At 41.3% G+C, this 14,562-nt stretch overlaps 1 protein-coding gene across 2 annotated transcripts in view; it reads right to left on the bottom strand.

Moving 5' to 3' along the window:
• sema3c (sema domain, immunoglobulin domain (Ig), short basic domain, secreted, (semaphorin) 3C) overlaps positions 1-14,562 on the bottom strand; it is a 165,315-nt gene that overhangs the window by 49,869 nt on the left and 100,884 nt on the right. For both annotated transcript variants that reach the window (XM_043713776.1, XM_043713775.1), the window contains exon 8: positions 12,830-12,972. In XM_043713776.1, the coding sequence (XP_043569711.1) occupies positions 12,830-12,972 (143 nt within the window). The remainder of the gene's footprint in view (positions 1-12,829; positions 12,973-14,562) is intronic.

The raw sequence follows: 14,562 nt of genomic DNA, 5'->3' as shown, positions 1-14,562 counted from the left end.
GGGCTGGCTATGTAAAGTGGATAGGTGAAAATTTTGATAGACGACTTGCGTGGGGTCTTGAGGAAATGCACAGCCAGTGTGATTAATGGGCAGGGCTACCAGGAAGGGGGTGTTTATTTTGGGGAATTCACCAAGACAGTAAGGTGGAGCCCAAGACTCATTGCTGGAGGAGCAAGTGCTGTTATTGTCCATCATACTATAAATAACAAGTGCACAAAGTCAGAGGGGGCTCTGAAGTGCTTCATTCTGTGAGAGAGAGAGCGCATCAATTTCAAGTAATGGGAGACTTTCAAAGGGTATCAGCATTGCACAGACACCTAATCACTGAAGCTGAAATACACCAGAGATACATACGTGCTGTGTGAACCGGAGGCATTAACTGACTGTCTGCAGGAGTGCAGAACAAATCCTTGCCCCAAGCCCTCCTAACCAAATCATGCAAGATAACAAGTAAATCCCATGAACATCTGTGATACAATAGCAGTTTTTGCTGATCTGGAAAGATGAACATAGTTGCAAAAGCTTCAGTCACCTGACAACTACCCACTACCTGGATATGGTGCTGGAGCTACTCATTTCACACCTTGGACCATTGATTATAATGTAGCACTATTGATGGGTGGACTCTGTACCTTCAACATTGCAGTTGCAGTTAGACAGAGACTCACACCCCCTCAGCTGATGGTGAAAAAGAACACATATTCACAAGTGTGAAAGCTTATTTACAGTGACATCTCTCCCTGACCTCATGGACATCTTCTTCATTCTTTCCACTCACCATGTCTCAGAGCAATCCCAAGTTCGGCAGCAGGGTGGAGGGAGCCTATTGGCCCTGTAGATATCTGTTGGGAGATGTCAGGGGCATTTTTGTCTTGAGAGTCCAGAAATACCGAGTATAGCCTGCCCCAAAGGCAAGTGCACTCTCTTTAACATGAGCTCGGACAGGCTCAGGATGGCAGGCAGGCAGGAGCAGGAAAGCCTGGCCACCTCCTTAATATCCTGAGAGGAGATCCCTGGGGAGGGAAGAGTGTGTGTATGTGTGTGTGAGAGAGAGATTCCTCCATTGACTGGGTATGTATTTATCCAAAGAGGCAGCAGAATAGGGCTCCTGAGCCAGAACTCCTCCGCTCCGTCCATTTTTTACATTATTTTCCCTTTTTTCATGTAATTGTTTCCTTTCTACTTCCCCCCAGTCCTCGGACGGTATCTGTGGTAGTGAGTTGAGGGGCTCCTGGCCTCCAGGTGAAGTCCAGCGCAGAATTGTCTGCTTTTATTTTTTTCCTTCCTCTCTTTCTCTGCTTTGGAAGGACTGTAAAGCTGAACTTTTAATTTTATTTTTCTAATTTATACCTAAGATTCTGTACTTCCTACCTAAGAAATGGCGACTTTGTACACTTTTCACTGCACTCATGTATTTCTGTACTTAAGTGCACGATAATAAAAGCTGATTCCAATACTAACTCTACCAGCATTCCCTGTCTCCTTGTGAGAGGAACAGTCCTCCTCCCCATTAATGTTATGTACAATTGGTTAGAGTAATGGGGTGAACGTCTGTGCACCTATCCAGCAGACTCTGAAACATAGACCTGGCTCTCCATGGCAGCTGCCAACCTGGGCACAGGATTCCAACCCCATTGCTGCTGAGCTGCCCAGTGCTCCTGGCAAACCTGCCTGCTGCTCCTGAGTCTGACTGAAGATGTTGATGAAGACCCTGACTGCTGACACCATGGTGACCCCTCCTGCCTGGCCCTGAGCTGGTACCTGCTCTCTGGCAGTGCCAACGGCCCAAAGTGTTTCTTCCTCAATCAACTGCGGAGACGTGGCAGTGAAGTGCTTACCAGCAGGCGCCCCCCAACTCTAATCTAGGAAATAACTCACTGAGGGGTCAGTATCTGAGCTAGTGTGAGTGCAGGAGGCAGCCTGGCATTGGGTCGCGAGAATAAGGGAAATAAACATGTGGCTAAAAAAGTGGTGTGGGAAAACAGAATTCCTTTTCTTGGGGCATTGGCATTAGTATTGGAATGCTGGGACAGTCTCCACCTGAACTGAGCTGGGACCAATGTTCTAGTGAAAAGGGTAAAAAGGACTTTAGACTAAAGAGTGGGGGAGTGAAGGGAAGTATAATAGAGTATAATACTCCAAGAAGTATAATAACCAATGGGAATCAAAGCAGCAGGTTGACATCTGTGGGGGTGGATTCAACTGCATGGAAAAGTACAAAAAAAGATTAAAAGAAAAGAGAACTCAGGAGAGGTTATTAAAGTCTCCAGCATGCAAAATGGAACAGAGTGTTTGGAAAGGGTTAGGAATCAAACTTCAAACACACTGGATAAATGAACAACAATGAGAAAAGGGACGATACATACAGGACAGAAGGTGTTGCAACTGATTGCATGCAGTGCACAAAATAAGGTGAACCAGCTTGTGGTGCAGATCACAATTGGCAGCTCTGATGTGGTGGGCACTATGGAGATGTGGTTGCAAGGTGGTCAGGCAGGGGAGCTGAATATGCAAGGATGTACATCCTATCAAAAAGACAGGCAGAGGGGATGATGTTGCCTTGTTAGTAAGGAATGAAATTATATCAATCACAAGAAACAAAGTACGGGTCAGATGATGTAGAATCTGTGTGGGTAGAGTTGAGAAACTGCAAAGGTTAAAGAAAACCATAGTGAGAGTTATGTATAGGCCTCCAAACAGTAGTCAGAATTTGGCATACAAGATACACTAGGAGATAGAAAAGGCATGTGAGAAAGGCAAGGTTACAGTAATCACTACAGATTTCAATATGCAGGTAGACTAGGAAAATCAGGTTGGTAGTGAATCGCAAGAAAAGGAATTTGTGGAATGTCTATGAGATGGATTTTTGGAGCAGCTTGTGGTGAAGCCTACTGGGGAACAGGCAATACTAGATTAGTGCTGTGCAATGAGGCAGATTGATAATAGAGCTTAAGATGAAGAAACCCTTAGGAGATAGTGATCATAATATAATAGAACTTGCTCTGCAGTTTGAGAGGGAGAAAACGGAATTGGACATAATGGTATTACAGTTGAATAAAGGCAACCACAGAGGTGAGATGATCATGATTGACCGGGAAAGGGGCCTAGCAGGGGCCTCGTAATGGCAGGAGTCTCTGGGGGTAATTCCGGAGACACAGCAAAGATTCATCCCGAGGAAAATGTAACATACTAAAGGAAAGATATGGCAACCATGGCTGGTAAGGGAAGTTAGGGACAGCATAGAAGTAAAACAGAAAGCATATAATGAGGCAAAGGGCAGTGGGAAGCCAGAGGATTGGGAAGCCTCCAAAGACCAATAGAGGACAACAAAGAAAAAGGAGGGGGAAAATTGAATATGAGGGCAAGCTAGCCAGTAATATAAAAGTAGATTGAAAGAGTTTCTTTAGGTATATAAAGGGCAAAAGAGAGGCAGTAGTGGATATTGGGCTTTGGAGAATGACACTGGAGAAATAGTAATAACAAAAAAAGGTAGAGGCACTGAATAAGTACTTTGCATTAGTCTTCACGGTGGAAGACATGAGTAATATCCCAAAAATTCAAGACAGCCAGTAACAGAGGTGAGTATGATGGCAGTCACCCAGGAGAAGGTACTAGAAAAACGGAAAGGTCTGAAGGTGGATAAATCACCTGGACCAGATGGACTACTCCCCAGACTTCTGAAGGAGATAGCTGAAGAGATAGTGGAGGCATTGGTGGTGATCTTTCAGGAATCACTGGAGTCAGGGAAGGTCCCAGAGGACTGAAATATCATGAATGTAATTCCCCTGTTTAAGAAGGGAATAAGGCAAAAGACAGGAAATTACAGGCTGATTAGCTTGACACTGGTTGTTGGTAAGATTTGGAGTCCATTGTGAAGGATGATATTACTAAATGCTGGAGGTGCATGGTAAAGTAGGGCAAAGTCAGCTTGGTTTCATCAAGGGGAGGTCTGACAAATCTACTAGAATTCTTTGAAGATGTAACAAGTGGGTTAGAACAAGGAGAGCCCAATGGATATATCAACCTGGACTCCCAGAAGGCCTTTGACAAGGTGCCGCATGGGAGGCTGCTAAGTAAGATAACATTCCATGGCATTAGAGGCAACATACTAGGGTGGATAGCAGATTGGCTGTCTGGCAGAAAGCAGAAAGTGGGGATAAAAGGGTCCTTCTCAGGAAGGCAGCTGGTGACAAGTAGCTTTCCACAACGCTCAGTGTTGGGATCACAACTTTTCATTTTATACATTAATGATATGGATGAAGGAACTGAGGGCATTTTGGCTAAGTTTGCAAATGATATAAAAATAAGTGGAGAGATGGGTAGTACTGAGAAGGCAGGGAGGCCACAGAAGGATTTAGATAGGTTAGGAGAGGGACAAAGAAGTGGCAGATGGAATACAATGCAGCAAAATGTGAAGTCATGCACTCTGGTAGGAAAAATAGAGACATAGACTATTTTCTAAAAGGGGACAAAATTCAGAAATCTGAAGTGCAAAGGGACTTGGGCGACCTGGTCCAGGATTCTCTCAATGTAAACTTGCAAGTTGAGTCGGTAGTTAGGAACACAAATACAATGTTGGCAATTATGTTTAGAATATAAAAAGAATGTACCTCTAAGGCTTTATAAAGCTCTGCTCAGACCACATTTAGAGTATTGTGAGCAATTTTGGGCCCCATATATCAGAAAGGATGTACTGGCCCTGGAGTGGGCCCAGAGGGGGATCACAAGAGTGATCCTAGGAATGAAAGGCTTAACATATGAGGAACCTTTGAGGACTCTAGGTCTATACTCAATGGAGTTTACAAGGATGAGGGGGGAATCTAATTGAAATTTACAGAATGCTGCATGGCCTGGACAGACTGGACGTGGGGAAAATATTTCTATTAGTAGGAGACACTAAGACCAAAGAGCACAGCCTTAAAGTAAATGGAAGACCCTTTAGAAAAGAGAAACTTCTTCAGGCAGAGAGTAGTGAGTCTATGGAATTCATTGCCGCAGAAGGATGTGGAGGCCAGGTCATTGAGTATATGTAAGGTGGAGGTAGATAGGTTCTTGATTGTCAAGGGAATCAAGGGTTACAGGGAGAAAGCGGGAGAATGGGGTTGAGAAACTATCAGCCATGATTGAATGGCAGAGCAGACTCAATGGGCTGAATGGCCTAATTTCTGTTCCAAAATTTTATGCTGTTTTGGCTTCAATGGAGGCATCCATGCTCCTTTCCTCAGAGCTGGAGGAGGGGAATGTCCTGTGGGGCAGATCCCTGAAACTTGGCTACTGCAAACATCGTGCAATAGGCAGAAGAGAGAAAGTGCCATGACCAAGAGTTGGATGTTGTGGCATGTGAACAATACATTTACAGGAGGTGCCATGGCTGAGTAGCACAACAATGGATGACACTACTTGTTTGGTTTCAGTATGTCCACAGTTCCCATCCTGACATCTTCAGCCCTATTATGGGCTGTTATCTCCTGTAATGGAAGGGATTGAGTGGGGTGAAAGTGGCTGGCACAGGTGGGGCAAGGTGGAGAGGAGTCCTGAGTGAATGAGTGAGTGGACAGCACAGAGGCTGTGCAGGGTTAGTAGGGTGAGGGGCTGTGCTAAGTGAGAGTGATTTGAGGCTAGATGCTGCAAATAGTAGTGAGTGAGAGTGGTCAAGCATGAGCCTTGGTTTGAGATGGGTAGGTAGCAGAGTCAGAGTCAGTGTGAGGTAGCAGAGAGAAACTGGTGAGCATCTACCCTCATGGAGTGCAGCAGGTGACTGAACTTCTTCCTGACCGGTTGGGTGTCTGGTTGAACCTTGGAGACTGTACTGATCCAAGTGGCGACCTCAGATCAGTTTGTCGGTGTCGTGGCCTCCTGTGCCAATCCTGAGAGAAGAGGACATCCCTATTCTGCACCACCCTGTCCACCTCCAAGTCCCTGTCTCACAAAGAAAGGCATCACTATCCCTGTGTCCGTTGTGTCCGAGGCAAATTATGGAAACCATGCAGGTCATCTCCAGACTGCCAAAACTCGACTGGGAGGGCAACAGCCTTTAAAATATGGCACCAGTGCACATACTTCTGGCTAGGTCAAGTGGCAGAATCAGGCTGGCATCTGACGAGAGGGTTACTATCGCGGCATGGTAAGTAGTTAATGAGGAGAAAGTAGGATGACAGCACGAGAAAACTTGCTCGGGCTCACAGAGAGCTCCCCACTCTGAAACCTAACAAAAACGATACTTAGTGAAAATATGGGAAGACTCAACCCTCGTTGTTGGATAATCCATTTGCAGCCCAGAGCCAGTGGAAAGGTTCAGGCAGGTTGTGAGAAGTAGAACTGAGTGTTCTCAGCATTTACATGGAATCATTACCTTCATGATTTCCCAGTATGCTAAGATAATGATTTTAAACTGCATTGAAGACTTTATAAAAATTAAAATTTATACAATGTAATTATCAGAATGGTTTCTTGCTGTATTTGTAATTTTAATGTGTCCTTTTGAGAAACTCATAATGGTCAAAATAATTGGTGGTGAAAAATGGGTTGATTGGCTAGCAGTCTATTTGTGCTAACTATCTTCACTGGTACAATGTCAAAAAATTTAAACTTACATTTTAATCATTGATTTTATGACATCTTGCTTTCTTTGGTTTATTTTTCACCTGCCTCTGCAGAGTAGCAAAAGACTGGTTAAGTGTTTGGAATGTAATAAATTCTTCTATTTTCTCATTCTCTGTTGATTTTGCAAACTCATAACTTTGTGTCATAAAACCCCCTTTATGATGCCTTAGATGGTTATGAGGTATTTTGCATGCATATAACATTCCTAACTTGAACGAAAGGACCATCAGTCTATGAGACTCCTTGGGGATCTCTGGTTTTATCCAAGACTGCCTGGTAGAATTTTTTTTAAAACAACGAATCTCCATTAAAATATGCATCTTCTGTGGCTTCCAGGTCATTTTTTTCTGTCTTGGCACTATTTGAAGGTCATACAACTCCTCTGGACAAGCAAAAAGATCCATATTTAACACAGCACTCAAAGGCCTGATTTTAACTCATTCCAACCCCACCCACATCACACAGAGTCAAACCCAGGGACAATGTTTTTGCAAGAACTCCACACTGTTTATATTGCAGGAGTGCCAAACTGTTGCAGTTATTGGAGGAGTGAGCTGACTTTGCGTGGTTTCCTCAAACAAAATTTGAAAACTGATCTTCCACATATTCTTTTGAAAACACTCTTTTTTATTTAATGATGTATACTCTAATTCAATCTTTCTTGTAAAGAAAATTATGAACACAAGTTCAAAACTATCAAGTAACATGGAAGTTCTGGGCACCAAAGCTTTGAATTTCGGCCTACATTTTGAGATGCATTTTTCGTTTTGATTTGTGAATCTGACCTAATATTTAAAGAAGAATGCACTGGACAATAGAAGAGGAGACAGAAAAAGATTTAGTCCTTCAAGTCCATATCTTTCAACAGTTCCTTCCAATTAATTTGACTCTCCTCACCAGAAATCTCAAATCCTCGAAAAAGATGTCAACAGCTTCTTTCTCTCCATGTCATGGACCGCTTAATTGTCACAATCTATATCGATTCACACTTTATTTGACACTATTTCACCAAGTCAGCTTTGTCAGCTGTGACTCAGTTGGCAGCTTTTGAAGGACATGTTTTTGAGCATAAGTCTCATGCCTGGGCTTGAGTACAAAAACTCAAACTTGATTTTCCAGAATAGAACTGAGCAGGGATGCTGCATTGTCAGAGGTACTTCTGTTTGCAAGACATGATAAACTGAGATCCCATCTGCCTGCTGAAGGTGGCACCACTCAGAGAAGACCAGGAAAATGATCCTCAAGCCCTTACAATATCTATCCCTTGGCTAACATTACAAAAACAGATTATTTGATCATCACATTGTCAGTCACATGTATGGATGTTAACACGTATTGCCAACACAATCAAAGCAGCAGAACCCATGTTCCCAATTTCTGCTGTGGAAATCAATGTCAAAAGGATTCATTCGATTTCTGATTGATGGGAGTCAAGATTTTGAAGGCTTGGATCATATGTTCTTCAGTTAAAAGTGTTCAGGACGTAAATAATATTTAAGTAAATGTAATTTAAAAGCAAAAACCTGCAGATGCTGGAAATCTCAAATAAAAACAGAAAATGCTGGAATACTCAGCAGCACTGGCACAATCTGTGGCAAGGGAAGTACAATTAACAGATAACATCCTGATGAATGTCATTGGCCTAAAACATTAAGCCAATTAACTTACAGCATGTTCTCTTATTATTTGATTAGTTGTGCTCTCACCAGGTTTAAAAGGACAAGAAAATGTCAGTGAATGACCAATAATTACACCCAAACTAATTTTTTCCACTTTTGCTAAGACAGACTCTTGTTTGTGTGCACAATATTCATAAAATGGATGATACTCAGTTCTGACGTTGAAATTTGAATTTACATGATTTTACATACTTGCCATGTTTTTAATGCAAATTAAAGCTTGCTATTTTGTACAAATGTCTGCTGTTTCCTGTTCCAAGATGTATTTATTTAAATTTGCCTTCATTAAATCCAAATATCATTCTTCAAACCAACTACTTAACTGGTACAGGTTTAGTGAATTTTATCCACCTGTCCTCTCTTTGTCATGTGATAGCTTAACGTGATATATTCTATATTGTATGCAGTTTTTGTCTCCTTATCTGAGGAAGGCTACTGGGATGGCAGGACTAACGTATGGTAACATACTGGATTGGTTAAGACTGTTTTCACTGGAGTTGAAAAGAATGATGGTGGGTGAGGGGGATCACATTGAAACCTGAAAATTCTAATGGGACTAGACAAAGTAAATGCAGGAAGGATAGTCCTGAGGAGTGAGGAGTGGGGAGTCCAGAACGGGGGATCACCATCAAAGGATATGGGGTAGGCCATTTAGGGCTGAGATGGGAAGCATTTTCTTCATTGAGTGAGTGGTGAGCCTGTGGAAGTGTCTTCCTCAAAGAGGTGGTTGATGTGAAAACATTGATTGTTTTCAAGAAAAGATAGATATAATTCTTATGGCTAAAGGGATCAAAGAATATAGGGTGAAAGTGGGGACAAGGTATTGAACTGGATGACCAAACACAATTTTATTGAATGGTGGAACAGGCTTGGAGAACCAATGGGCCTGCTCCTATTTCTATGTTTCAATATTATATATGATATTATTTCCATATATTTTCTATACTATATATTGTTACACTTCCATATATTGCTCAGTCCCAAATTATTTATGAATAATGCAATCATGAGAGTTGCAATGGAATTCTGCAGAACTTCTTCACTCACAGTTCCCAGACAGAATATCTTGTCATTTAACATTACATCTTGTTTTGCATCAGCTGATTGACTTTCAATTTGCCATTAATTTCATAAAAGTTCAATTTCTTCCAAAGTTTCATGTGCAGAACTTTATCAAATAGCTTCTCAACTTATTGTAAATAATGTTCATTGAATAGCTCTTATTCACTAGCTTACTGAGTTTGAATAAATCCTCATGAATGAGCGAGGTTTCTACATCCGCACTGGCTAAGCCTTACAATGACTGTACTCTTTTGATAGATGTTGAAATTGAGTTCATAAGTTTAATTACTATGATGTTACACTAAGTGCTCTATAAATGTATGGTTCACTTTTTTTTCTAAACACTTGATTAACTAATGTTATACAGTACCTGGGTACAGCTCTGTATTGTGTGCAGTTTATAATTCATAAGAAGAGGCACAGTTATTATCCTGATCATTAATGTTTTCCAATAAGTGAGTACATGAATCACTGAATCATGGAGTGGTTACACTTCAGATGGAGTCCATTCAGCCTGTTTTGTCCATGCTGGTGCACTGCTGATCCCATACTTCTGCCTTTTTCCTGTAACCTTGTAATGTTTTGTCTTTAGATAATAATCCAATTCATTTTTGAAATTCATGACCGAGTCTACCTCCCACGCAATCATAGGCTGCACAATCCAAATCTCACCCGCTGTCTGCACAAAAAGATTTTCCTCATGTCACTTTTGGGTCTTTTGTTGTTCACCTCCTATAGTTCTTGCCTTTTCATCAAAGAGACGTTTCTCCTATCTACTCTGTTTACCCATCAAAAGGTGCAGTGCTGATAAAGCACAGCCAGTCAGGCAGCATCCAAGGAGCAGGAGAGTTGACGTTTCAAGCATAAGCTCTTCAGCAGGAATGGGAATACTCTGTTTAGCCTCCTTAGTGTGCATTATCATGAAAAGACACGGAATGTGAAGGAATTAAATTTGACAAACACATTTGTGGCTATTCAGACTCAACAGAGCTGAACTTTCCCCTTCATCATGAACATAACATGAATGGGCAGGATAGAAAAAGCAACTGAAAGTTATTCTGCTGTCTCGTGAATGCCGAATGCTACGTTACATGATATGATGCCAGAATTGGTGTAAAGGTTACATTAGACTATTCATATATGTGCAGGGATATTACAATCAGACATATATAACAGGAATATATCATACTTCAATCATATTTTGGCAACTTAATGCACAAAAATGTGTTCTGACAATGGATCACAATATTATTTAGCGATATATTGAGCCTTTAATGACAAAATATGTTTTTTTTAAAATAAAGAAAATAAGAACCAAAGGATATCTAAAACATTACATACAGTGGCTGACTAAAAGAATCCTGTGTAGGTTAAACTGGGTCTAGAGAGGAACCATATAGAGTTGCACCTAAAGTGTGGTAAGGGAAATTCAGACAACACTTCAAAGGAACAGATGGCATTCAAAAAATGGCATTGATCTCGTGTGGCTATAGAGATTGATTACAGGAGGAAGGTCAGGGTTTGTTGATGAACCATCCCCTCTCCTCAAAAGAAATTCGTCTTCTAATCTTATTTCCGAACACTTGGGCCATAACCTTGAATGTGATGACACTAAAAGGCTCATCCAAGTACTTTTTAAAAGTTTGTTAGGTTTCCCACCTCAATTATCTTCCTGGCCAGTCCATTCCAGATTCCCACCACTCTCTGGGTGGAATAATATTTTCCTCAAACCCCCTCTAAACCTCCTACCCTTCACCTTAAAGTTATGCACGCCTCATTATTGACCCTTCAATTAAGGGGAACAGCTGCTCCCTATCCATGCTACTCACAATCTTGTACAGCTTTAACAGGTCCTCCCAAAGCCTCCTCTGCTCAAAAGAAAACAATCGTATCCTATCCAGGTTCCCTTCATTGCTAAACTGCTTCAAGTAAAGCAATGTCCAGGTGAATCTCCCTTGCATCCCCTCCAGTGCAATCACATCCTACTATAGTTATGGTGACCAGAACTATGCATAGTTCACGAGCTGTGGTCTAACCAAAGTTTTGTACAGCTCCAACATAACACCTCTGCTTTTGTAATCTACCCACACGTGATAAAGGCAAGCATCCGGAATGCCTTCTTAATCATCTTTCTGTTCTGTCCCACACCTTTAGGGATCTGTGTACAAGCATTCTAAGATCATCTGTTCCTCTGAATTTCTAAGTATCCAGGCATTCACTGAGTATTTCATTGTCTAGTCACTTCTTCCACTGTGCATCACCTTATACTTTTTATGGTTAAATTCCAACAGTCACCGATTTGCCCCTCTGACCAATCTGTCGACATATTCAACATGTACCTAAGACCTTCTTCCTCATCATTAACTACTGAACCAATCTCTGGTGTTATCTGCAAACACATTCTCATCAATGCCATTTATATATATCATGAACAATAAAAGATTCACAGATCCCTGTGGCATGTGACTGGACACTGGACTCCAGTCACACAAACAGCCTTCCCTACCACCACCTCCTGTACCTGATCACTATGTCAAATAGGGGCTCAGTTGGGTGGATAGCTGGTTTGTAATGCAGAATGATGCCAACAGCATGGGTTCAATTTCTCTACTGGCTGAAGTTACCATGAAGGACTCTCCTTCTCAACCTCTTCCTTTACCTGTGTCATGATGACCCTCACGTTAAATCACCATCAGTATGTCTCTTGAATGAGAGAGTAACCTTGCAGTTTGGTTGAACTACAGTGACTTTACCTTATCACTAACCAATTTTGTGCACAGACAGTCTTGCACATTCAGTTAAAAATATGTCTCTCCCTCTCTGATTGCTAAACACAAGACAAAACAGCAAAGCCATAATGTGAAGGAAATGAGATAAACTCCTAGCTACACAACCAAGAACCTCAAAACATCCATTCGTCTGCCAACATCAATACTACCAGAATCTTTCACCTTAGCAGAATCGCAATTGATTTTGGACCCTCCCCCAGGGACTGGTTAGAACATTCCCTCATGTCTAAGTCTGCAGTGCATTAGTGATTGAATTGAAAATAGAAGGACCACCTTTGTGAGTACAGAATGATAATTTAAAGGCAGGGAAAACAGAACATTTAAAAGCTTAAAATAAAAAAAAACATTTTTAACACTGCAGCAGTCCCAGCCAAATTACCCAAGTATTATTTCTCTCCTGGTCCAAGACAATTGGCCTGGGCTCCTTGAAATTTTGCTAAAGGGTCATTATTTAATTGTGACCCTTGGAAAACAAGATGACTTGGTTCAAGACATGGAAATGGCAGAAATTGCTTCTCTAAATTCAGTCTTGAGATTCACACAGTGAGTGAGGTATTCATTCTAATTGTAAAATAAAATCTGCTTCAAATTATCAGTTTTGTTAAACAAGCCAAGCTTCATCTATTCAACATGTTTGCTGCCCATGTGATATATACTGAAGAAATCATGGAATCACTGGTTGAAAGATTTACTTACAGGACATATTCTGGCAATCCTGGAGAGAATTTGCTTAGTATTGCCATTATCATCAGTCACTTTCTCCCGTAGGAAAAAGTATAATTTTGCATCATTTGGGTCTGTGCCATCAGGAATGATCTGGGCATCGACAAACACAGGTTCTAATAGAGGGAAAGGAATCCAGCAGTTAATCCAACACGAACATTTCGAGTCAATGTTAAAGACAATTCAAATTCAAATCAAAATTCGGAAATCTGATCTGATAGGTAGTTCAAAACCTTAGGATACACTCTAATGCAAACATCACGACATGAGCAAGCTTAGGAAGGTTGGAAGAATGTATACACATTTAAGGAGAAACTAGATACATAAATGGGAGAAACAAGTAGAAGGACATGCAGATGGTGAAAGATGAAGTAGGATAGGAGGATGTTCTGGTGGAGCATGGACACTGTTATGGACTATTTTGGGCCAAATTACCTGCTTTTCTCAGTGTTGTAAATTCTATATAATTCTATTCTATGCAGTTCTACATATTGAACACTGAAAAATACATGAAAATATGTAACAAAAAGATTTGTGTCAGCTTAAGTTACATGCTTGCTTTCTGCAAAGGGCTTGAACCTGCTGACCCAGACAAGGAAGCATTACCAGATATGCTCATGATATTCTATCACTGCTTCATATAAAAATGTAAGATCATATAACCTAAGCATATGGAATTATTAATATTTATTGCCACCTAAGAACATCATTAAATCAATAGTTAAAAATCACACAACACCAGGTTATTGTTCAACAGGTTCAGATTAGATTACCTACAGTGTGGAAACAGGCCCTTCGGCCTAACAAGTCCACACTGACCCTCTGAAGAGTAACTCACCCAGACCCATTCCCCTACATTTATCCTGAACACTATGGACAATTTAGCACGACCAATTCACCTGACCTGCACATCTTTGGATTATGGGAGGAAACCGGAGCACCCGGAAGAAACACACGCAGACACAGGGAGAATGCGCAAACTCCACACACACAGTAGCTCAGGGCGGGAATCAAACCCAAATCCTTGTGAGGCAGCAGTGCTAACCACTGAGCCAACATGCCATCACCTTTATTTGGAAGCACTAGCTTTCGGAGCACTGCTCCTTCATTGTGGACTCCACAGCCACCTGATGAAGGAGCTAGTGCTTCCAAATAAACCTGTTGGATGATAATCTGGTGTTATGTAATTTTTAACATTGTACACCCCAGTCCAACACCGGCACCTCCAAATCATTAAATTAATAAGTTACCTCTTAACTATCCTTAAGAACACGTCCACAAATTTCAGGCTGATTTCAAAAATCAAAAATTAATAAATTTCACACACGCACTGAGTAAAAATATCCCTGCAATACAACTATACCTTTGCAATGAGGACACCTTGCAAATCTTCCCTAATGACAGTCATGTACCACATAGTTCAAGAAATGAGAATTCAAAACAAGGTGAGACATTAAGTTCAATCTAGTAAGGAGAAAAACCTTTCATGAATTATGTGTTTTTGTTGTTTGCATAAATGTAATTAGGGGAGAAAGTGAGGTCTGCAGATGCTGGAGATCAGAGCTGAAAATGTGTTGCTGGAACAGCGCAGCAGGTCAGGCAGCATCCAGGGAACAGGAGAATCGACGTTTCGGGCATAAGCCCTTCTTCAGGAATGAGGAATGTGTGTCCAGCAAGCTAAGATAAAAGGTAGGGAGGAGGGACTT

Source organism: Chiloscyllium plagiosum, chromosome 23 (genome assembly GCF_004010195.1).
Source record: "Chiloscyllium plagiosum isolate BGI_BamShark_2017 chromosome 23, ASM401019v2, whole genome shotgun sequence".
In the NCBI taxonomy this organism is placed as follows: Eukaryota; Metazoa; Chordata; class Chondrichthyes; order Orectolobiformes; family Hemiscylliidae; genus Chiloscyllium; species Chiloscyllium plagiosum.
The sequence above is the reverse complement of the archived record's forward strand: the minus strand, read 5'-3'. Positions and strand labels throughout refer to the sequence as shown.